Raw genomic sequence first — 25656 nt, forward strand, 5'->3', positions numbered from 1 at the left:
AAAGCTGGTTTTCTAACTTCTGTTTTTAAATGAAACCTCGGAGTGTCACAGGACTCCAGGAGCTGAGGGTTTTAAAAGAAGAATAATGGTGGAAAAAAGTTTGGGACACCCCCTGTCAACACACATTACAGATTAATTTCTCAAAGTGAATTGACACCTCATGGTGTCTAAAATGTTAGCTTTCCCAGATGCATCTCACTCAGATCAGGCATTTTAAAAGCCTTATGTAAATTCTCTGATGTAGAAAATGCACATTTACATTACAGCTCTTCCTGCTCGGTGTCATATTCCTTTCCTAACCACTCATCTATTTTCATGAAATTTTAGGAATGGAATTATTCTTTCAGAATTACAACTTAATTTCCACTTTTGGTTAAAATCAGCAAATATGATAAAAAATCATGAAGGGAGAACATGCAAGAGGCCCCACATACCTAGCATGACTGCATATGGCTTGTTTTTATAGTGAATCAAGAAAAAAAAATAAATTGCCCCAATGCCCATGTATCAGTGAGCTGCAAGAGTTACATACATGAAATGGCCAAATGACCACACTGCAAGGAGGGGCTGCAGGGGTTACAGACATCAGTAACATCTCAATTTCCTCTACACAGCACAAAGAAAAAGAGAACAGTCTGACTGCTGCAGGGTTCTTCAAATTAACTCAGGTTTAACCCTCTCTGTTTTGATGAGGAACAGGATTTGGTTTTTAGCTTTTAGTTCCAACTTATTAAGTATTTGAAGCTAAGCACACAGCTGTCTTTTAAGCAGGCTACTTGCTGGAGGAGGACTCACTTCCAAATGCTGAAATGGTGAGTTTTTAAAAATTACTAAATTGCTTTAAGTCACCTCTTCTGTTTCAATGCAGCCCTATTGCTTTGAGCCTTTGTTTTATATTCTGCAGCCTTGAGTAACACAGTCTTCAAAAAGAAGGCTTAGTGCTATTATTTCAGTAATCTGCTGTGCTAAAAATATTGATTGCTTTGCCAAACTGAGTTCTGCAGGAGTATTTTGTGTTCAGAAGTTCCACATTATTTTTCCTCCAGTTTTTCAAAATGCAATCTGCAGTTTCCTTCCTTGCTTCTGAGAACCTCAGTTATAAGCAGTGACTATCAAGACTGCATCTGTCTTCATCTGTGTCATGACTTCATCATGTGTCATCTGTGTCATCTGGCTTCATCTGTGTCATGACTGCTAAATTACTGGTCACCTCATAAGAGCTTTGCAAGTGTTCAAAAAAAAAAAAAAAAAAAAAGACAACTCAAAAAATAAAATCCAATTGTTGCTACACAAAGTAATGGATCTTGCTATGGATGGAGAACCATGTTCATTTATTTGTTTATTAAATTCAGGAGTACCAACCAGTTCTGTAATGAATTATTTAATCTTTGACCTATTGTCCACAGCCACGTTCCAGAACAAAGAATTCATAGCAAGCTGAGCTCCCTGAGGCTAATTGGAAAAGAACTTTTTCTAAAAAAAAACATTCTCCATCTTCAACAAACCTTTTACAAATTATGTATTTTTGTCTCTCCATTTATACACCTACGTACCTAAGGATGACATTTTGTTACAGATGAGTTACTGCTGTAGCTCACTCTAGCATCTGCTTGTGGTAAATGCAAGCTAATACATCAATCTGTGCATTCCTGTCAAGCTTTGTTTCAGTAATAATTTAGATTTGTGTTCCACTTAATAAGGACCCAAGTTTTCTAGGACCCTAATGCAATTTAGATTATTTTCCTCCTGAAAACACAAGCTGAGAGCCTGAAATCCTCAATGCATGTTTTCATTAAATGGCAAATAATAGGAACAAGAGAATGCTATCCATAAGACAAAGAGGTAAAGCTACTTTCTCTCAAAGTCAAGCAGAGAACCCCAGAGCAAGAGCGTGTCACAGAAGAGAAGCTAAGCAATGGTGATGGAGGGTGTACAACGAAAATCTGGGCCAAATTTTGCCCTGCTGAGAGTTAGTTCAGAGTGGGACAAGGAAGCATGACTGGTACAACAGTTTCAAGCATGTCAGAAACGGGAGAAGTTGAACAATAACCTGTACTTGTTTAACACTTGATGGATACCACCTCAGTCGTGCCAAGCTGAAGTGCTATGAAGAGCCCTAATAGAAAAGAAAACAAACAAGAAAAAACCCAAATGAAATGTTGCAACACACACTACCTTACCCACCTGTGTTAGCTCTGCACTACAAAGCTCTTGGGATTAAATTCAGGTTTGTGATGAACTGACAGCTTCTTTAATGCCACTTTAAAATAAATATTTTAAAAAGCCATAAAAAAAGCCATACAAGCTATAAAACATGTCTACCATGCATTCATTTTGCTGTTCATTTTATATTTGTTTTCTATACTAACTCACTATATATAACTTACTCATTTAATAAAGTAGACTTGAGGTTTAAACCACCTTTTTTTTCAAAGCCTTGATTATCTGCCTATCCCACCAACCAATCTTCTAATTTCACCATGCTCCAAATTTCTCTTTACCAGTGATGACTATACCCTTCCATCTTAGGAAAACTGCACTGGCATACCAAAAACTATCACCCTCCCTTAAAAAAAAACAAAACAAAACAAAACAAACCAACAAAATATCCAGTAAGATGAATGACAAGAGAGCGAATGGTAACATTTTGCCGCCCCATCTAGGAGTTGATGGAGAGCAGTCAACAAGTTGCTTGCCTGCTGAGCAATACTGAAATCAGTAACAACATATCAGAACTCAAGTGCTCATTGCTGAGACTAATTGGGCAGAACCTGGCCACAGCCAGCTCCCACATTTGCCAATCTGCTGTCATACAAATATGTAGGGATTGAACAACTTCATGTGTTCTCTAGCAGCTTCATTTAGTCAGGTAATACCTAAGTCATCTTCATATACATCTTTTGATGAGGTCTTCTAACTATAGCACTGTTTTATGGAATACTTCTGGGTGTACTTGCTTCTTAAAAATCAAATAACTGCATGAGAGAATCACTCAGTCACAGACCCTGATAGATTTAGAAATGGGAAGCCAAGCCTCAAAAAAGACACTGAATTATTTCTAGGTAATTGCAACAAGTTGGACATGCAGACATCTTTGAATTTTCTTCCTAAGAGGGGAAAAAAAAATAAAATCCTACTTGTTCCCTCTGTGTATCCTCTTCCTGACACTGAATAGCTCTTACTTGCTTAAGTATCTCTATCTCTGGAGAAAGTACAATTCCTGATGAGAACTGAAGAGCCGGGCCAGGTGTACTTTAAAGTTTCACATAAACCCCAAGATGTTTCATGCTATTTACTGTTTGAACTCCGAATTATCTTCATGTTCTTTCATGCAGCCAAGCAATTATTTAACCAATAATCAACATTTAACAGCGAATATTAAAATTAGATCTCTTGAAAGAGACACAGTGTTCTCACTCCTAGCATTTAGCAGGCTTGTTGTGCGTTCAGCACTTTTCCCCTGTTCTCATGTGACAGGCTATTTTTAATATTTGCCTGAATGTCTTTTGCATCTTCCTTTGATCCAGCAAAGCAATTTTCTGAGGCTTGTCTCACACATTGCCTTTCTCTTGCCGTGGCAATCCGGAGTGAAGCTTTTCCATTTCCCTGCAGTTGTTTGGGCATGGGCTGGTAAGGGCAGGAGCACACAGCCCTGCCTGCTGCTCCAGCAGAAGCCACGCTGAGCAGGGCTGCACAGGGGACAGACACGTGCCAAAGGCACAGGGTCATGAGGCAACCAATTCCAAAGCCTCACGTGAGAGTCAATGTGAAGAGCAGCTCTGGTGCCAACCTCCGGCTCCTCATTCCCATGGCCTCACGTGGGAGAGCAAAGGTCAGGAAATTCCCAGCTCCTCTTGGTGTTGGAGGGAGAGTCCTTCGACTGGAAGAGAAGGGGGGCTCACGCTAAGGCTCCTACAACACCTAGTAACTGGCTTGTAAACAATGATTAAAGCTTCAGAGAGGATTCTGGCTGCTGGGAATGCTGCTCCTCACACTACCACGAGTGTGCTTGTGCTGGAAGAGGAGGTCACGTTAACAAACACAGGGGAAGGAAGACTGCAATACAGGGAGTGTTGCACACACACCCTTCTGTGGGCTGCCCCCTTCACCAAGTCATCCCCAGAATGCAGCTGAGAGGCTGAGGCTGGATGGAGCAAGACCAAACCTCTCCCAGCTGCTGCTGCTGTGCCTATCACAAACCCCAGTGAAAGGAAAATGCTGAAAGCCACCCAATCACACCCAGTGTCAATCACCACAGCTCAGTAAGCTGCAAGAAGGTAATGGATACTGTGCTCTGCATGAACTACCTCGGCTGAATAAATAAAACATGGCATTTAATAAAATCTGTGCTCTTGGGGAGGAGGGGGGAAGTGTCAGTACACTTCAACAGGGAACAGTTTTCAGCTTTTTGATTAAAGTACCCCTGAACCTTTTTTTTTTAAACTGAAAACGAAGCCTTGCAGTTACTGCATGTAAATGTATTTCCACAGAAGATTAAAAAGCTTTTTTTTTTTTTCCCTTCCTTAAATAAGCTTTGGTAGATTCTTTGCAAGTACTCTAAGGCACTCAGCCACCCAGACAACACAGAGCAAAAATCATTGTCACAGGAACACAAAGAATGAGGGAATATTTTTCAAAGCCTCTGACTGCCCCTATCCTCCTGCAGGACCAGGGCAGTAACAAAACACAGGTTCTAACTGTGTCAGCAGCAGCCCTGTGACACAGCCCTACATGGGAGGTTTTGGTGGCAAACAGAAAATTCAGATCTAAACCACAACACCCCCAAACCTTCTAATTAGAAGAAACAGACTCAGCTGATATTTCTGACCTCTAATTCACTCAGTTCAAACCCTTCCCAGCATCTGCCCCATTCACCTGATTAAGGGCTACACAAGGGAGGGAGCCAGATAAAAGCAACCACCAACTATTTACCTGCAAAGCATGAACCTCCCTGTACATACAAACAGCTACAAATACTCCCAATTTCCATAAAAGACTCTGCAGTTGAATGGAGATTTATATTCCACCAAAAAAGCTGGTAAAAGAAAACACAAGGTCTGCAAGAAGTAAGAACCACAAAAATGTGTTTGCAGTAACAGGTTACCTTAAAAGTTAACTTTCTAAAACCTGTTTTTATGAGAGGGGCTACAGATTTTAACCAACCATCATCCAATACAGACAGAGAAAAGTTTGAAATGCAGCTCCACCTTACAATGAATTCTGGTCCGCAGTGCTAAAGTAAATCAAAACACTTTTTTGTTAACAAAAATGATACTGTGAAAAAGAAACAGTTTCCAATCCTGCAACAGCCGTTACTCTGTGTCTCTTCTCTTCAAGATAAAACCTGTATTTACTACCTGTACATTCCCCAAATAGGAATTCATGGGGAAAGTAGGTTGCTTTATTCTTTGCTATGGTCCAGAGAACTCATGATAAATTGGTGAACCAAAATAATTTTCCACCAGCTAGACAATCAGAGCTAGAAATACAGAATTAAGCTAAATGTATAACCAACATTTTGTTGGTTTTTTTAGCTTTAAAAAAAATTAGTAAGGATTTTGTAATGTCATGTTTACCATCAGGGTCAGCTTAGCTCTGCTGAGGCTGATGACACTTCTCAGTGGATGCCAACGCAAATTGCCAGATCTCTTCCAGAGGTGGTTTAAGATACCTATTATTTGGCAACAATGTTAGCTTCTAAAGACAGAGAAAGCACAAAATAAATCTTCTTATGCCACTCTTCTACAGACCCACAATGTCTGAGACACACCGTGCACGTACATGTGCCACTTTGGGTGTTCCACCTGCATGTGCACGTCCACACACGACACGCAGGTACAGGAGCTGTGACCAACTGCACGTGACACACTGATGCCAAAGGCTGTGGGGACATTTAAAGTAAGGACCTAAGCAGGATTTGACTCTTCCTTCAGCCAGAATCCACATGCTCAAGCAGGCTTCCATCATCATATAAAAATCAGAGGACACGGGGAAGTATTTTTAGGAGAATTACTATCGCCTAAAAAAAAATAATTCAGTTTTCCGAAAAATAAAATCACAGAGAATTAATTCCTATATTTCATACTATTTGTTCTTGGGCTTATTACAATAATGCAAATCATAGCAGCCACACACTGGGACAGCAGCTCATACCAATTAAAAAACCCCAACCTTTTATTCCAAAAAATATATTTTAAAAGTCTCACTATATATTAACCAAAAGACTCCATGATAATGATTTTAACACCTACCTCCAGAATAACTTCTCCTTCAAAGCAGTACATTTGCCTTGGCACTTTTATGACAACCTTACATGCTAAATTTTATGAAAAATTCTGGGTTTTAACGACATACTGTCCTAATTTTAAACCTTGCTTGAATGCTAAACTCTTAAGATGATCTTTTCTTATAAAGAGATTGTCAAAGGAAGATTTTTTAACGTGACAGTACATAAAAATTTCAACAACCTGGTGATAAGACTAATTAATTAAAGTCGTAGCATCTATCTGTAATGGTGGGGAATTATTACTCCAAGAAATTACATGAGCTCTCTTTTAAACACACATTTAACAAAAAAATTATATTATTCTTAAGGCAAGATAGCACACGGAAAAAACACCTGGAACTTCAGATGTTTCATCCTAGCCCAGGAGACTGGACTTCTTTTGCAACAGGAAAAAAAAGCCTGGAGACCTAGTGACCAAAGTTTGTAACCCTGAGCTGCAAACAGCTGAGGAAAAACTCAAAAATCAATGGGTTGAAAAGTCAGGCTGACAGCTGATTACAGATAAATTCTGGCAGGTGATCGTTAAGAGCCTGGCTCCTAACCAGGCTCCTCTGAAAAGAAGAATGAGGACACATCATCTGCTTTTAATTTTATGCATGGATATAAGGCAGAAAATGGTGTAGCAATTATGCACAATTTTAAAAAACTGGCACAGAAAAATGCCAAGCTTCTTTTCTTTTCTTCTTTTCTAATTTTTATTATATTCTCTTGCCAACTCTAAATATATTTTAATTTTGAAAACCCTTATGAGTTATTAGTTAACTATGAAATACAAAACAAAGTAAAATCCAAATAAAAATCCAAAACCAACAACTAAACACACGCTTCTGAATCCAGGCCTAAGAATCTGTTGGCAGGTCTGGGGTCTATTAGGGGATGTTTAATTTCTTTTTAGTAAGGAACAGTGCAGACTTTTAAGACTCTTCTATGTCTGCTCCACAACTTTTGTCCTTCCAATTTATTTTGCCTCCTTATCAGATGAATCTGACAATGACTTTGCACACTGAGCATGGCAAATGATCAAGTAGAAGGGAGAGGAGTGGTTTCCTGCTCTCAAGAGCACACTCTGCTCTAGCAAACCTTGGGTGAAGAGCACAAAAAATCACCTTTGGCTTTATCTCAGCCACGCTGATGTCAGGCCAGAGCACTTCTTCCAGATTGGTGCTCCTGTCTCTAAAGGGGTGATCTCAAGTGCCAGTGCAACTCTCAGAAGACTTCCACTGACATCAGGCAGGTTTGAACCATGAATTGCAATCAGAATTTGGGCTTCATGTTTTCATTGCCTACAGCTTAAAGTGACTATGGATGTAAGTTATCAAATCAGGTCAGTTATGCTCAGTTTATGCTGATTTAAGCATTATAATGCAGTTCCAGGATTTAGCTCCTGCCACATGTACTGTGGCAAATTTTACTTTGCTCAATAGAGAATAAATAAACTTATGGCCACAATGCTTTCTCTTTCAAATTCAGTTTTAACTTAAAAATAATGACCTAGTCCTGTGTTCTCACATCAAGTATTGGCTAAAGGAATATTCTTTTTCATGGTCATTCTCCCTGTTCATTTAATACCACAACATGTACACATTACTATTCTGTTTGTGGGGTTTTTTACTTTTTACTTGGTAATAGTCAGGGTACCAACCAAACAAAAGATAATAGGCAAATTTCTTTGGAATTCTCACAGCTTCCTTACAGAACTTAAATTTCCAGTGGAGCAACTTAGCAACAGCTACAGCTATTATTTTTATTTTTTGGAGTGTGAATTACTTCAACTATATTGGCCCTTTCTAACCTGGCTGTCAATTAACCAGAGAAATAATGATTTACACTGGGGAGGAGGGGCTCATGCCAAAATCCACAGAAGTTCTTAAGATTAATTTACCTGGTCTGACTGGGCTCTGCATGCAGTTCTGAGACACCATGCCTGGATGGACTGAAGTAGAAGCCCTGCTGCTGAGGTCCATGACAGAAGGTGATGCTGAGGTAGCTTGCTGGAGACCTGACTGGTGTGGGCTATGCTCGTGCTGGTTTGGGCTGGGTGGAATGCCATTTTCTGAGAGGAATTCTTCCAGGTCCATGTATTCCAACTGGAAAGTGTCTCCATCGTATGGCAGTGTCTTGTCCCATAATGTTGGACCCAAGAAAGCTGACTGAGGGACTGTGGTACTGGTGCTGTCATCGTCTAATTTCTTCTCTTTGTCTTTTTCTTTACCGAATGCTTAAAGAAAACACATAATAAAGATTTAAGAGCTCAGTAAATAAAATATTAGCTACTACTATTTCTATTCTATCTGCTGCACTCTCAGAGGTAACAAATGAACACTCCCCCTGTAAAAATAACTCCTTTGATTCACTGTATTTGGTAGAGAACTGAAGAGTCATGCCGACTGCACACCTTTCCTGGATTCAACCATGTCTGAGATTTTCCTCTATATTTAATTAACAATTCCATCACATTCATGGCTTTAAATATCAGCTTTAACAAACACTAAGCAGACTTAAAAGTGACAACTTAAGTCACAGTAAACTGAAGGTGCTGCGGTTTTCTCTTGAAAAGGTGCAGTCTTAACCTCAAATCCCTGTAATTTATTATCCTGTCAGCTTTCTAAACTAAGGTCCCGGCCTTGCCAGTCCTCAAACAGTTCAGCACTTCTGGATACTGATAACTACAGTAAAGTCTGTCAGAATATCCATTGGGATGTGCAGAACAGACAATGAAAAATTCAAAGGTGGAGGCAAAGGAAAAGTTAGAATGGTGCTCCCAGTGATTTCTACATCTGCTGTTTTCAATATATATTTTTTTAAGTGAAAAACTTGATTTCTCCACAAGATTGGAAAGAGCCCGAACTGATAAAGTTTCTGTCAACTACCGTGCTGTGCTCACATTTTTTAACGAGATACAACAACCCCGGAGAAATCCCGTGAGCTGCTCTGCAACGCAACCCGGCAAGCTGCGGACACACGAGCTCTGGCTCGGCGAGACCTTTCCGAGGTTTCTGCTTTTAACGATTCGGGAGAAACACACGATGCGATTATATCCGTGCTGCTTTAGCTTCCCAGAAAAGTTGCAACTTTCTATCCTCTCGCCTCACCCTCTCCGCTCCAGGGGCCGGTTCCAAGGAGGGCGGGCAGGACGGGGTCACCCCAGGATTCGGGTCGGGCCGGGGAGGGTCCCCGCCGCCGCCCTGCCCGCCCCCCTCAACCCAGCACCTCACCCCAACCAAATCGCGCCCTTTTAAATTTATTTTGTTTCCAGGCGGCCGGAGCCGTCCCCGCAGCGGCGATGGAAAAACCCAGCGCCTTCCGCCGGCTCCCATCGCTCCCTGCCTAACGCCCTTACCGAAATCATCCCGTTACTTAATCGCCTTGAGAGGGGGGGGGTTCGGATGGAGGGGAAAAAAGGGAAAGCGAAGCAGCGGTCACTGAGGTAACGGCAGGACGGGGGTCGCCATTTCGGGGGTGCCAGCCCTCACGGGGCCAGGCTGCGAGCGGCAGAGCAGGGGCGTGCGGAACCGGCCCCGAGGGGCCAGGGGAACGAGGGCTGCCCGGGGAAACCTCACCGTCTTCATGAGCGAGCGGCAGCTTGAGCGGGTTTTCCAGCAGGGACTTCAGCACCCCGTAGGTGGGAGGTAGGAAGGTGGGGTTCAGCGGGAGCGGCCGCGACATGGTGAGCTTCCCCTCGGGGCAGCTGCGGGGCAGCGGTTCCTTCCTTTCGCGGCGCCTGTACGAAGCGCGGTGAAACGGGCACAGAGCCGAACCGAGTGCCGCTGGCGAGGGGCGCCCGGAAGCCGCCGGAGCAGGGGAGCGGGAGAGGCCCCTGGGCCGCGCAGATCCGGCTCCAGCTCCGGCCCCACCGCAGCTCCCGCCGCCCGCTCTGCGCCGCGCGCACCGGCCGCGCGCCCATGTGCAGGCGCTGCCGGCGCTGACGTCAGGCGCAGCGCGGCGCCGCCATTGGTGCGGGGGAGGTGGCGGGAGGCTCCGCCCCCGCCCTGCGCCCCGCCCCGCGCCCCCCACCCGGCACGCGCGGCGGCCGTTACCCGCGGCGGGACGGGGGCGGCTCCTGCGCGGGAGGGGGAAGGGGAACAGCGGCCGCTCCGCTGACTTCCCCCGGGGAGCCGCGCTGCCAGGCCGAGGCCGGGAGCCGTCTCCCCGGTAACCGGGAGGAATGTTAATGAGCTCCCATGCTCGGGCTCGCTCGGTGCATCCGAGCGTGAGGGCGGCGGGGCGGACGGGCGGGCGGACGGGAGGGCACCCCCCGCCGCGGCGGCCTGAGGGAGCGGGGCCGAGCGGGTGCGAGAAGGGGGGCGGGGGGCGTTCGGCCAGCGGGGAGCAGCGCGGGATGAAGGGCACCGACTGGGAAGGAGGCGGGGAGCCCGGCAGCGAACTGCCCCGGAGGAGCGGGCTGGGGGGGGGGGTATTTTTATCCGTTCCTCAATGCACCCGGTACCGGGCTTGCGAACATCTCGTTTAGAAGCCACGGCACGTCTTTGCCACGTTTTCCGAAGGCAGATTGGTTCTCTCACCAGGTACCAAGATAACCCAGGGTGACAGAGCTGTCACCACTAGCGGGGCTCCCGGTACCTCGTCCCAGTTCTGTGGCAGAACGGGTTTTCCTCTCTCCTGGCGAAGATCCGCGGTGCAAACACCGCTGACTTCAGGTCACCGCTGGTTCAGGTGCTGGAAGGCATTTGTATCTTCCTGAGCTTCATCTTTTTTGGATGACATTTTACAAAGCTCTCCCATCCACATTTAGGTGTTACCGTGTCTGCAAAAGTCAGTTATTTTACTGTTAGCAAATGTAAACAGTCATTAGGACTCATTAGAAGGAAATGAAGGTAAATAATGTGCATAAACTTTGAGTTGGAGTGTCCACTGTTTGGAAATAAAAGCTGAGGAACTGAAGTCTGCCCTGAACAGTTATATTCTGCCCTTGTGTGTCTGGCTGTGTGCACTGACAAGCATCTGGTCAAATGATCAGACTAAAACAAGCAACTGATCAAAGTCCAAAGTACATTCGAATCAATAAAATTGCCCTGGCACAACCAAAGCCTGAAGACTGACAAATGCAGCTGTCTGGCCCTTCAGAACCAGGGACAGAATAAATATTAACACTTTTATGGCACAGCTAAGCAGGATTCTGGAAGCACCTTCACGTGCCATGGAGGCAGAGTGCTTCCCAACTGGAGGGGCTTCCAGCAGGAAGGTGGTAGTGACAGCACAGAAGTTTTTTAAGTCACCTAACCAGGAAAAAAGCCACGAGAGTATTAAATGATTGTACACGTACCAACGTTGCCTCAGATGGCCAAATTGCTCCTTACTGGAAACCTTTAATTACAGAGGTACAGAGTGAGTGACATCAAGATTAGGGCAACAATTTACAATCTATATGCAGATGTGTTACATTATATTTTTTCTGTGCACTTTAAATGAAAAAAAAAAGAAAAAAGGATACAATTAAGAGATTTAGCAAGTAAGACAGAAGAGTAAGCAGAAGGTGTAAAAGTAATGAGGATATTGGGAAACACCTGTAGCAAACAAGGTTTGTTAGGGGTGTGAGGAAAGCTCAATTATGTTTTCACGGTTATTGACCCCTGCAGACAGAATGTGCTCCACTGAAAGAAATGGCATTTTCAGTGCAGCAGATTGACAGAAAAATGTAAAGTTTTGCTGCTTGACATTGAATAGGACACATTATGTTGAGATCTGTGCAAACGTGGAACCAAATGAAGCAACCAGACCCTGAGAACTGCATCCAGTTGTAGTTCCCAGCAGGCAGGGGCTGGGAGTTTGTAGGTGAGAATGGCAAAACAACTCTGCCCTATAGACAGGAAAACTGTGAGGAGTTTTCCAGCTTTTCCAAGGTGGTCCCCAAGCCCTTCTTGGTGGTCCAACCACTGTCTGACCCCACAACTACACTCAGGTAGGGCTAACACAACCACAGCAGAGCTAACAACACACCAACTGTATTTCTGCATTTCCCAACCAAAATGTTTGGCTTAGGGCTTACAAAGAACTATGTTATTTAGTTATTTAGGTTTTAGTTTTTGTATAGAAAACATCTTAATCGGTCCCCAGCAAAAAAATTCTTTGCCAATGCTCGTTTCTGACCCTACTGTTTTCAGCACATAAATATGGTCACTTATATGGCCTCAAGATTCTTTGCTTTCATCTCAAACACACAGAAGTTCATGTACCATTTCCCAGATTATTTAAATATAATACTTTAGCAAAGATAATTTCAAAACACAAAGTCAAAACTCCTTTACACCTCCAGGCTGAGTGTACCTTTTGGAAGCACAGCTCCCCAGGGCAGGGGAACACCCGCTTCCCAACACCCTGCGGTCACCCCGCCAGGTCGGGTGTTGCCCTGGGGTGTTGGAAACAGCGCTCCGAACAAACCCCACCGCAGGACCTGCAGAGCAGCTCAAACACCGATTATTTGGGTTTTTTTTTCTCGGGAGGGACACTCAGAATCAGACACGTGCAGAGCCTCACCCCCACCCCTGCCCCTGCCCAGCTGCTCCCGATGGAAACGGCCGCAGCCGCAGGGCCCTTCCCGCTGGGATCCCCACCGGCTGCGGCCAAACCCCGTGGGCAGGCGGTGCCGACACCTGCGGGGCGGTGACCTCAGCACCGACGGCAGCGGAGACGCGGGACGGGGGAGGGTCCCGGATGGGCCCCGGGGCGGGGGGGCGGTCCCGGTTGGTCTCTGGGGGTCCCGGTTGGGTTCAGGGGGTCCTGGTTGGTCTCTGGGGGTCCCGGTTGGGCTCAGGGGGTCCCGGTTGATCTCGGGGGATCCCGGTTGAGGTCAGGGGGTCCCGGGTGGGTTCAGGGGATCCCGGTTGAGCTCAGGGGGTCCCGGGGGGCCCCACGCAGTGGGAGGGGCACTGGGGGGGGGAGGTCTCGCGCCGCCGCCCTCCCTCGCTCCCGCCCCCGGGGCCCCGCCCGCGCGCCGCCGTCACGCGGAGCCGGGGGGACAGGCGCGCGAGGGCCCCGTCACGTGAGCGCGCGGGCTGACCTACTTTGGGCCAATGGCGGGGCGCGCGCGCTCCCCCGCGCAGCCCCCGCGCGCCGGCCCCGAACGCGGCGTCACCTCCCGTGACCCCGCCGCGGGAACCCGGCCCAGCGGGACCGGGACCGGTATCGGAACCGGTATCGGGACCGGGACCGGCTCCGCCCGGGCCCAACCGCGTGCGGTTGCTGTCGAGGAGGAACCGTCAGAGCCGCGGGAGCCCCCGTCTGCCGTTCCCGCACAACGCGGAGCTCTGAGCTACCGGCCGGGAGGGTGGGGTCAGGAACCGGGCCGGGGTTCCGAGATCCATCAGCTGGGGGGAGCGGGAAGCTCCGGCTCCGACCGCTGTGACCCCTGGCACGGGCTGCTCGTCCCCTTTCAGTCTGCTCTGAGCCCTGCTTAAGATTAAAGATTGAATAAAAACCTGAATAAAGATTTTTTTTTTCCCCGTGAGTGAAAGTGTTCATCGGGAAAGAGCTCCCTGCCCTCTGCTGAGGCACCCACTGGAGTTTTCTCCATGAACAGGGATGCAGGGGGGCCGGGAACACCAGTGTCAATCCCGAGGGATGGAGCAGCACCCGAACCTGCACGGTGACAGGGGCTGTGACCCCCCGGTAACCGGGAGCTCCCAGTGCTCCCAGTGCACCGAGCTGTGATGGGTTTGAAGGATCCAATCCCCGGCTCAGGGTTAAAGAGGAGCCGGTTCTGGATGTGGAGTTTAAGAAATCCTTTGAGCTTGAGCAAAACTTCCCCTGATGAGGTATGAAAAGAGCCACAGCTGAGCTGCCAGTGGGACTCAATTCCCCTCTTAGGTTTTTTCCTTTTAAATGTGTTCTGTCTGGAGAAAAGAATCGCAGGTAAGGGGGACAGGCAACAACCTACGAGGTGCAGAGGGGGGATGAATAATGCCTGGGAGCAGACTTTTGGGTCAAGGCACAGGGCAGGTCAGAAAAGCAACTGCTTTATGGTACCTGCGGGTTTGTTTCCTCAGCCAATGGATGAAAGGATCGAGTGAGATGCACAAGAAAATTCCAGAGAAGAGAACTTGGAGAGACTGAAGAATCAGCCTTTGTTTTAGTTCTAATTTGTCCTAAAAAAGGCTCAGCTTGGCCTCACCCAGGGGTACATTTCCAGCTCTGCTCCATACACATAGCTCAGAGGTACAGAAAAAGCCCCAGAGGACATTCAGGTACCCACACCCTAACTGGAGCTAAAAAGCAGCAGCTTTTGAAGACAAGGTTGAGAAGCACCAGGGCTCAAAGCCTCTCACCCACTTCCTTCACCACCGTAGACATTCTGGCAGTGGCTTGGCTTCCCAAGTGAAAGCTGTTACCAACAGTGCTGAATTACTGAAAAATTGATGTTTATTGTCCATGTGGTGTGCAGCTGAGCAAGCTGCTGTGGCTCCTCACAAGAAGAAAAATGCTTGTTGAATGAACCATGATGATCTGCCCCCGCCTTTTTTTTTTTTTTTTTTTTTTTTTTTTTTTAATTATTTTATTTTTTAAATTTTAATTGAATGTGGGAGAGACAGGTTTGGAACTGCTTTTGGGTGATGGCAGAGGAACTTTTCTTAAGTAATCTGGGTTGGTTCCAAAAGGCATTCCAGTTCTAAGAAAAATAGGTATTACTAGTCATTGCTTATATGCTATGAGTTGAAAGATTAATAATTTTCTCTGCCAAAGTTTACAGTCAGCCTTTACCATGACAGTAGATCAAACACATGGACTTGCCTGGGGAGCTGACCTGGTTTGAACTCAGCAAGTGTTACTCTCAGCGATGACTGTGTTTTTGGAACAAATGCTCTGCTATGATTTTTAAAGCAACCTCTACACTGTAAAGCATGAACCAGCCTCTCAAGCCCGTTTCAAGAACCTGGTGCCCTTGGTGAATTATTTAGACCCCATAGGTGTGAGGAGCCAGATGACAGAGCTGGATTCAAGGAAGCCACAAGGGAGGAGCTGGCCTGGTCTCCAGTCAGATCTCCCCCTGAATAAGGACAACTCCCAGCTGGTGCCAAGGGGAGAAACAACCTGATCCTTCCATTTATTCCTCTGAGCTCCAGTCCTCTTCCTTTCTCTCACTTTTGGCTTGCATGCAGCAGAAAGACAGTCAGAAATAGCTGTTCTCACATGCTCAGGCTGTTTGATTTTGGAAGCTGGCATTGGTTTTACTGGAGATGGAAGAGCACCCACGAGCACAGAATAAAACAGCCCATCCCCAGGCAGAGCTGTAACAGAAGGGAGCAGTGGAAGGGGCAGGAGCTGAGCATCTCCTCCTGATTCAGAGTTTCTGTTGAAGTCAGTGACCCAGATTTCTCTGACTTCAAATGGCTGTTTTCAGAGAGCCTGTTGGAGGCAGGATGCTGGGGAAGGTCAGGCAGAATTTAGCCTGAAGTGTTGTGCATGCACAGGCTTAACAGATCTGGATCTGTAGAACTGGATATGGAAAACCCCCTGTTCTTCCAAGAGGTCTGGGGAAGCCACTGAAGTGATGAGCACCCTGGGCCTTGGGTTTGCAAGGCTGCCCTGAGCTTGGATCTCTTTCTGTCCTGTGCTTCTGTGATCAGTTCTGTGAGAGCCACCTTCCTCCCAGCTTTTCCTCTTAAAAAAACAACCAAACAAACAAAACCAGCCAACCAACCAAAAACCAAAATAAACAAAAAAACCCCAAACCCAAAACAAACAAAAAACCAGCAAAAAAAGTCAACCAACAGCAACAAAAAAACCCCAACCAAAGCAAAACCCCAAACTAGTTTTAATGCCATGGGTTTAGATTATATGGAACCCCGAAATGTGGTAAACCTCTCATCTTTGGGAATAAAGCCTGACCCTCTGCAAAACACTAGGAAGACAAAAAAATCAGGCTTCTAAAGATAAAGACAGTAAAATCATGCTGTGTCTCTTTATAAAAGAATCACTGCAACTGCACATATTTTAGAAGAGCAGCAAGTAGTGCAGAACCACATCATTAATCTGTATGTGGCTTATTCTGTAGGTTTAGGTTCATTAAGGCTCGCAGAGGAACCTGGTTTGGGTTTCCCCCCCACACACTTTTTTTGATGTGCTCCCACTTTGAGTTACATCCAGCAGCAGAGCAGGTTTCTGATGCTCAGGTTACCTGCAGCACCCGTTCTTAGTCCAGCCAGGGAGATTCTGCTAAATTATCATCCCTCTCATGGCCCATTTGATTCTGTTGAAATCTTTTATCAGAAATTTCAGTTGGGAACCAGCTGCTATCTCAGTATCAGAACATGTTAGATATCAGCATACCAGGCTTCCCACGTTTTTGTAAACCCATTTATGCAAACACCAGAATGCAACATAGAGACAGTAACAATGAACACTGTCCCAAAAGGCAAATGTACCCTGGATTTCCTGCCCCTTTCTCCCTACTTTATTTGATACAGAAAGTCTGGTTAGATCTCTAAAGATTAGAGTTTAAAAGGGCTTGGCAAAAATAGAGTATTAGTAACATGGATTTTTTTAAAAAAATGTATATTCAACCACAGAATCAGCTTTGCTGCTACAGAGCATCCCGAAGCTGGATTTCAGCTGTATGGCTCTGGGTTTATCCAAAGGAAAAGGAGGTTATTTTCCTAGAATCATATATTGGCTTTGTCCTACCAGTGTCCAGGGCTGCCGTGTGCTGGGATGGATGCAGGAGGAGCAGCTGCCCACGAGGGATTGTGCTCGGAGGGAAGGGAACAGGAGTGTTGTTCCTCACTCCAGGAGTGCTCCTGCCTCTCTCTGCTTTCTGCTGGAGTCAGCAGCTCCGTGGCCCCATTGCAGCTTCTGAAAGAGCAGAGCAATTGTTACCATCCCCTGCAAGGGCAGATGTGTGCAGGAAAGCTGGGCAGTCAAAGGGATGGATAATATTTGCCATTTCCACGTTCAGCTTTGTGCTGTCAGCTTTGTAAAGTTGCTTTTCTGCATCGAAGTGAAATGTTTAATTTAATTGAGATGAACAAAGTGGTAGCTGGAAGCTGTAGCATAAGAACCTTTCCATATACACGTGGCCACAAGGAAGCAGAGAAGCATTGCTATTTTTTTTTTTTTTGCTGCATTCTGCCTTTAACTTTTTTTTTTTTTTTTTTTTTTTTTTTTTTCCATGTCATGTTTTCTCTTAAAGTTATCTGCCCTGATCTGCAGCAATGTGGATGCATAACTGACTGTATTTGGACTGAAGATATTTTTGTCCATATGTTTTCCTGGCCAGGCATTCAGAATATAAGCTATACTGAAAGCATCAGGCAGAAAGTTATACTGAAAACATCAGACAGAACTCATTTATTATTAAGCCTGCTTTGCATTATTTTTATTCCCTTTCATTTTTAAAGTTTTTTAAAATAATTTTTAAACAATTGCCTTGTAGAGTAAGTTATTTTTGAAGGCTCACAACTAGCTTTTTCATGGGCAGTTTTTTGGGTACTGCTGTGTTTGTTTTGTTTTGTTTTGTTTTTTTTTTTAAACCTCCAAAGGACACAAACATGCTTAGTTTTCTATAGCCATCTGACAGCACGTGTGCAAGAAAATAGTGATGTCCTCTTCCTATATTTTCCCTTAAATGACTCTGACCTGGAGAATATAGTTATGTTTGGCATGAGAAAGAAGGTTGGAATCTTATTTTTCCTGTTTGTTATAGCAGTTTCAAACTTAGAGGAAGAAATAGAGGCTTTTTAGATGGCTGCTTGCCAACATCACTAATCAGAATTTTAATGAGATTTTTCCTTTTGAGGCCTAAATTAGGTCTAATTAACAATATATAAAGCAAATGTATAATGCCATAAAAGGGACACAGCTTACTGCATAGGGGGTGTGCTTGTCTCTTTACAAACAGAAATATTGAACAAAATACACATTCTTATGCTGGTTTAAATATATGTTTGCTTGTTGTTTTTTTTTTTTTTACTGTTATGCCTTAATAAGAAAATTGCCTTTAGAAAATGTGCTCCTAGGCTTTAACAGCAACGTTGATGCCTCTGAAAAGGAGCAATTCAGGTGTGTAAGGCTGAACCCCCTCATTCTGACCCAGAGTCCTGACTCCCCCCAGTTTGCTGTGGCAGGGGCAGCATGAGCTGAGCCCTTTCAGTCCCCCCAAGTGCTCCCTGTGCCATCAGCACATCTCTGGGTAGCCCATGTGTTCCCATTGTTTGTGGGCTGGATAACTTGCCTGCAGCTCCCATTTCCCAACCCTCACAAAAGGCAGGGTTATATTTAGCCTCCACACACTGTTTTTCTCCAAGCATTTAAGGCAGAAAATGATTAACAACTACAAACCCGTTGCTTCTTCCCCCCAAGCATATTTTGTGCAAAAGGGCTTTTCTCTTTCCCCCCCCCTGCAAGATATTGTTGTTATTTATGGTGCCACAGTGCAGTTCTGTCCTTGCCTGGCTTATCTGTTACATAGGGAAATATTTAAAGAAAAGAACACCTCTTTAACCAGAGTTGCTCAGATGCAGCTTAATGCAATTAAACACCTCCAAGTATGAAACTGCAGCCCTGCCTAAGCAAACCATGGTATTTACATTAACCAGGCAGTCCCTTGCAAAGCCTTCTTCTGAATGTCATGCTTAGGAAATAAATCTAATTTCTTTATTCCAGCTAAATCAATATCTCTTCTGATTCATTTAGCTCGTGCAAGTAAAGATGAACAGCAGCAGGGTAAAAAACTGTATCTTTAGTTAAGCATCTGTAATTAATAAGATGATCTGTCAACTGACCATTAGCTCTGAACTAAGGTGTTATATTCCAAGTAAGCTTAAATAGCCATTTCAAATCTGTATTTCTTGAAGTGTGTAAATAAATATATTCACAGCAATTTTAAGGAAAGAGCCAAACCACAGGGCAAGGGGAGCCAGAATCATTTTGCATCTGCTACAACACTCAGGACAATGTTTTGGTTGATTTCTAGTGGAGACATTTGTTGTTCAGCTGAAATTATGGTAACTCAGAACAGATGTTGGAATACTGTCTACCCAGGCTTCCCTGGTAAGTCAAGCACTGTTACACATTTAAACTAAGCTAGGAAAAAAATAATGTACTGTGAAATTACTGATCTTACAGAAGTACATAGTAAATGGGATTCCAATTTGATTATCTTTCCATTTTATCAGAATCTCAAGACATACAACAACGCATGCAAAAACTACCAAGGCAGCTAGATTTCACCTATTTAGTGACCCTGCATGTCTATCACTACTTTTTTTCAAAGCCTTGTAGTGCTGAACCAACTCGGGTTTCTGACTTTTTTTTTTTTTCTCAAATTCTGCTTATATCACTTAAAGACCTCTGACTAGAGAGCAGCAACAGATACAGTTCTCACTTCCCTACTGATTTCCTAACATCCCTCAACTTTTAGCCAGAAAGGGAGGGGGAATGTGTCTCCATGCTCATCAGATTAGCTGGGGGAATCCACAGACATTTTTGCATTTTCTTCAGAAGTGAATAACACTTCTGCCAGTTTGCAGAGGCTGCCTTTTTTACTTTTCTTTTCCTAGGAAGGCAAGTTACATCTCCTTTCCAAGTGCAGACATCCAAAGCTCTGTGCTGATGTGAATTCCAGATTGCTGGTGGAGCTCTGCCTGATGTCTTTACCTCCTGAGGTCTTGTGTTTCTTCTAGGAACTTTCAGATGCAAGATTCTGGCTTCACAGGAAAGATCTCAATGAGCTGACATGCAGCTGTTTAATGGTTTCTTTACAGGTGACATCACTATAGACTTAATAGCTGAAACTACTAACGAGGTCAGAGAGGAGCCAGTGACTCATTTCTGTGTGAAGCAAACATTTTGAATGAGTGAGTGCATTCAGCTCCTGAAGATGCACACAGAGATGTTTCCTCACTGCTTTGAAGCACTCACCTCATGCTCACTGAGATGCTCCCAGCCAAGGGAGGCTCCATCCCCAGGGCTGGCAGCAGGAGAGGCAGCGTCTGGGGCTCAGCTCCTTCTGGGACTCAGCTGTTTCACACCAGTATCTCCTCCTCAGAGAGGATCATTCCAGTTAACATTCCAAGTGTTAACACTGGAAACAGCCAACCTCAGGCCATGCTTGCTGTGCAAGTGCAGTACCCATGCAGATTTTCCTAGAACATGCTCTTTGCAAGCAAGTCAGTATTTCTAGTGGTGACATGAGTCACCTTCTGAGATAACCATGGATACAGCGTTTCATCCCCTACCTCTGTTAAGTACAATCAGCTTTTCACAATATTTTTGCACTTGATTTGCACAGCCAAGTGATTGTTTCACTCCTTGGGACATTCCTTCCTCTCTGTCCTGTCAAGAACTAGAGTCAGGGGCATTAAAATGTCTCTACAGCCAAGAAGCTTCTGTGCAGCAGAAACAAATCTTCAGGAGTTTTCATCACTGGAAATGATCTTCTATTTGTTACCAGATAGAAAATTTCAGAACCATTTTTTTTTGTACTCTGTTTGAAGAATAAAATTTTCTTCTAACTTAAACCTTGACATCTGATCTGAAGTCTTTGCTTACCAAGAGAGTTCAGTGCAGGGTTTGATAAAGCACCAGGCTGGTGACTTGTGCTCATCTTTCCATTTTCTGCCACCTCTTGCTGAGGTTTCTGTCAGTGTTCTCTGTTTCCTGTAGGAGGATTTTAAGAGTGTAACATCTGTGTGCCAGGCATTTGCAGGAGTTAACTGTGATTTCATATATAAATAAAGAGGTCTGTTATGACACTGACAGATTGGAAGCCTCTTGTACACAACAGCCAGGTACTTGTTTCAGGTAATAAGCCCTGTAGCAATACATTCTAGTTCTCTCAGCCCTGCAGTAATAGCCTCTTGTTGCTCTTTCAAGCCCTGTTAATGAGCTGCTCAGAGGCTGGGAGATGGCATCTGCTTAGTAACAGAGTCAGTATTGATCTCAGCTATTGCAGATTTCTGCACTTTGCTAGCCCAGACACACAGTTGAATAATTGCTCATTGTAAGAAATCCCAACTGTTGAGATCACAGATGGATTCTGGGGGTGTGATCCAGCCAGGTTGGACCTTGGTTGAGAGCTGAGACATCTTCATCAAATCAAGGGAGCTGATGGCCCTCAGGGTCCTGCATGCCCAGCCTGGCTGAGATCCTGTCCCACACTGCTAGGCAAGGCTCATTTCCTTCCAAGTTGCACCCAGGTCCTTTGGAAGTCAATCAAAGGCTTTGTTACACACAGATTAGTAGCTCATGAGTAATCTCTGCTGAGAGATTTCACTCTCACTAGGGCTGCTGAAATTTCTCAGGGGCTGTATCACACTGCCACACAGCCTGGTTTTTAAAAAATCAAAGAAATCCTTGGAAATGTTGCACGTCTGGCAGAGGGGTCAGAGAAGGGTCCCCCACTGGCTTTTCTGAAAGGTAACACTGGCTTTATTATAAATGCAAGATTTTCTGTCAGCTGAAGGTTCTTGTCAATGTTAACAAAAAGTAAAATATGCATGAGTGCATGGGAGAGGATTTTGTAGCTCTATCACACGTTGCAGTTACAGATATAAAATGTTGCTCTTTTGGTTCATTTAGAGATTTCAGCTCTCAGAGGCACCCTTATGCTAAGGCATTAGCACAGGCAGCACTAATGAGAGTTTGCAAATCAACTGAGAAGAAAAATTAATTTTAAGCTTTCCATATGTACAATAGATAACAGGAGGTGTGATTTCTTTTCAATATTTATAACAGCTCCCTTTGAAATTAAAAACAAAAAAAGCCTTTTTTTCCCAGGTTGTAGGTGCTCCAGAGGAGTAACTCCTATTCCTTAGCAAGGGGATGATGCATGCAGAGAGCTGAGCACCCCAGCAGCCTGATCCCTGCTCACTGAGTGAGGGTCTAACCAAGAATGGTGGCAGCTCTCCAAACTGGTGCCTCCCCAAAGCCTCTTTGCTTTTATTCAGGCACAGTGTTTCTTCTGCTCCAATAGCTCCCATTCCCTGTTGCAAAAAAGATGTCAGCCAGGTTTCCTGCAGCAGAATTTTGCTCTGCTGGAGCCCTGCATGGAAGTTGTCCACATCTTTCTGTCCTTTGCTTTTAGGGTGCTGCTTGACAGCTGTTGACATGGTTGCTATGAGGACAAGAAGAGCCTGGCACCAAGCAAATCCATCACTATATTGCCACTGGTTTTTTTTCAGCAGAGGTAAAATTTCACTCTAGCTCTGGATCTTACAAAGGTTTAGTGACTTCTCCTTGTTCCTCGGTATTTGGAAAATAAGGATAATGTTTGCTTTCCTTGACAACTACAGAGGAACTCCAACATCCCCATGAGGATCAGCCTTGTGAACACAGGCAAGGCTTCCAAGTGAACGTGGTACCATGGCAAGGGTGACTCAAGGGAGAAGTCTGCCAGCAGCCTTTTCATCTTCTCTGCACTACCCCTTATGAATAAACATTGGGAAAGAGGGAGCCAGATGAAAAGCAGCTTGGACCCACGTTGCTGTAGAGCTGTGGATCTTCCCTGGTGTTTCCTATAATTGGCTCCTCTCTTTCTGGTCTATCCAGTGTTTTTTAGCAGGTGTTTCAGTGTATCCCCAGAGGAAGGCAGAGCAGCCCATTGCACCAATGTGCTTAAGCTGCTCCAGCTGATTTTAGGTCACGTTAACAGCAAATCAGAGGAAAAAGGCAGCCTCAGAGAGACAGCTCTGCTCCCTCAGCTTCAGACAGGCTGTGGATCAGCCTGCTTGTGATCTGCCTTCAAGAGGGGCTTGAATCAAGATGAATCCCACTCTTATTTATAATTTAACACAGCTCCCACATCTCAAAGTTGTCTGAATAGGCACAGGGGTATCATAGCTGAGATTCGTATCCAGAATCTGCATGTAAATGTGCAATAGTCTTGAAAATCTTGACAGGTTAACTTCCAAGAAAATCTCCTGTTAGGCAGTAGTCACTATGTGCAATTACCCTGCTTTTATCTCTAGCTGTCAGTGCACTCTATAAAGTGGCTGTTATTCCCAATTTATAGAAGAAACAGATGTTCTAGCAATGTCTGAATAGACTTAATACAGAAATTGCATGCCTAAAAGGTGTTCTAGAAAATCCCATCATTACCTCATGACTGATTTTAATCAGTGCACCCAGGAGCTCAGCAGAATTGCTGGTTGTATTTGCTTCTCTTCTTACTTGCTTTAAAGCAGTGGTTTTGAAGTTTTCATTTTGCTCCTGTTCTGTGGCACAAGAGAAGCTGAAATGTGATCTCTCACCATTTGCTTTTTAAGGCAAACTTTCAGGCGAGGATTTGTTTGAAACTTCTTGAGGTTTAATTTGGTTTTTGTGATCAAGAGACAGAAAAGTCGCATTTGTGAAATCCAATTAGGCTCCATCCCTGGCAGGGACACATGACACCAGGCACGTACATCCATCTGACTCTGTCCTCCCCTGCTCTGAAACCCTCCAGAGCCAGGATTCTTATCTCAGGTATTTGGGATTGCTGCAGACTCAGTTTACCTCTTTGGGAGTTTTCAGACTGGCAGACTTTCCCTTAGGAATGTGGTAGATGACAGGAAGAAGGCAGCTGAGAGATGGTTTGCTCTGGGGAGTGATGAAACTGAGCAGGGCTCTAGGTGGCTGTTGTGTTGGATCAGTACCATGCACAGCTACAAATGCAGGTGGGGCTAAAGCCACAGGAGCTGTGCTGGGCCTTGGGTTTAAAGAGGAATTACAGGCACTTCTCTGCATGTCCTATTTAGCCCTCCTGCCTGGAGCTAGTTGGTCAGTACCTTTAAAAAGAAAACTTTTTTTTTTCTGAGGACTTTACAATAAACTAAAGGTTGTTGGAGCAAGGAAGAGCTTACCTGGCAACGATCCTTTCTCAGGAACCTGCTCTCACATGCTGTGGATTCAAGGATGTGGTGAAGCACCTGAGTGCCACTGCCTCCTTTCCCTGGCTTGCCTTTCCCACATGGCTGCAGCAAAAAACCAGAGAATTGGGTACTGCTCCTTACCTACAGAGGGATTTCTCTCAGCCACACCAGCTCATAGGTGAGAGCTTCCCTTGCCTGGAGGAGTCCTCTTGTAGCACCCACTTGTGGTAACAGGTTTACTTGTAAGAGGGAATCTATGCTGGTATCAATGTGGTGAAGTCACTAGGGCCATTTTTCTTCACTTTCCTGAAACTGCATTCACTGACAAGTAGGTTAATTTGTGTCTCTATAACAGTCAGAACAAGCAATCACAACAAACTTGGACTGAAACAGACTCCAAAATTTTCTACCAAACAACCCCTGAGCACAACAATAAACCAGACTTTTCAGTCATCTTCAGCCAGTCACAGGACTTTCCTGTTAGTGCATATTTACTATGGATTTGATTTCTCATTTTTCTATAATCTCCTGCAGGACTGTAAATGGTTACTGGAACACCACAGCCTGAATTACCATGCTACTTCTGCATCCAAAATCAGAGTGGGGTGAGCACATACAGAGTTTAAGTCCAAGTGAATCAACTACATCCCCAAAATGAGCACACAAAGAAATGAACAAGATCAGATTAATTGCATTTACACATTTTTCTGTAATGATAAAATTGTTCCTTTTGGTTGCATCTTCCAACTAAGAAGATAGCAATTCTTTAACACTGTTGGCGTCCTATTTCCTGTTCCTTTTTATTATTTACAACACTTTGGCATTTAATTTGAAGGAGCAATATGATCTGAGAGTGGCAGGCAGCTTTCTTAATGGGCTTGTCTGCTCCTGCTCATGCCATGCCATCAATTATATAGAGTTGTCTTTGCTTTGGAACGTGTAAACCCCATGGTGACTAATTACAGTGCCTAATGTCAGGGTCCCTGATGGCACAGATTAGAGATTAATAAATGCAGCTCAGCCTGCTGCTTGGGGATGGAAAGCTTCACTGTCCCTGGGGTGCTCAGTGCTCTTATTTTTCTCAGGCTGTTGGGGCTGGAAAGGAATGGTGAGGCACTACCAGGCTTGGGAGAAAACATGAAAACATTAAAAGCAATGCCAATGCTTTGCCTTTCCTAAGATCCTTTCTCTTTCCCATATCAATGCTACTATTGCTGTATTTTTATTTTAGGCCACAAACATAATTTTCTTTTTCCATTTTAATCATATGCCTTAACGTTGTTTTTTTTTTTTTTCTTTTTCCCATACAAGAGTAAGGATTGTTCTCAATGATAGTAATTGGTCCATAGGGAAACACTGACCACATAATAGCTAAAGAGCAGGGCACTTAGGAAGAGATAAAGACATTTCTGAACTGTGTGTGGCTTTTAGGGGTCAGGGTAAAATCATGATTTACCCAAAGCAGCAGCAAATCTCCTGATTTTTTTGTGGTTTGCTTTAGCCATGAAGCCTCACAGCAAGCTGATTCTCCCCAGAACTGCCTCGAGAAACTGGATTCTTCCTTGTCAA

General features: G+C 44.7%; 1 protein-coding gene across 1 annotated transcript in view; it reads right to left on the bottom strand.

The window, feature by feature from the left end:
• HLF (HLF transcription factor, PAR bZIP family member) overlaps positions 1-10216 on the bottom strand; it is a 35302-nt gene extending 25086 nt beyond the window's left edge. Inside the window, exons 1-2 of the mRNA XM_071764547.1 lie at positions 9847-10216; positions 8169-8504 (exon numbers count right to left, since the gene is read on the bottom strand). Coding sequence (XP_071620648.1) covers positions 8169-8504; positions 9847-9952 — 442 coding nt within the window. The 5' untranslated portion in view covers positions 9953-10216. The remainder of the gene's footprint in view (positions 1-8168; positions 8505-9846) is intronic.
• Positions 10217-25656: the final 15440 nt, after the last annotated feature.

Source organism: Heliangelus exortis, chromosome 20 (genome assembly GCF_036169615.1).
Source record: "Heliangelus exortis chromosome 20, bHelExo1.hap1, whole genome shotgun sequence".
In the NCBI taxonomy this organism is placed as follows: Eukaryota; Metazoa; Chordata; class Aves; order Apodiformes; family Trochilidae; genus Heliangelus; species Heliangelus exortis.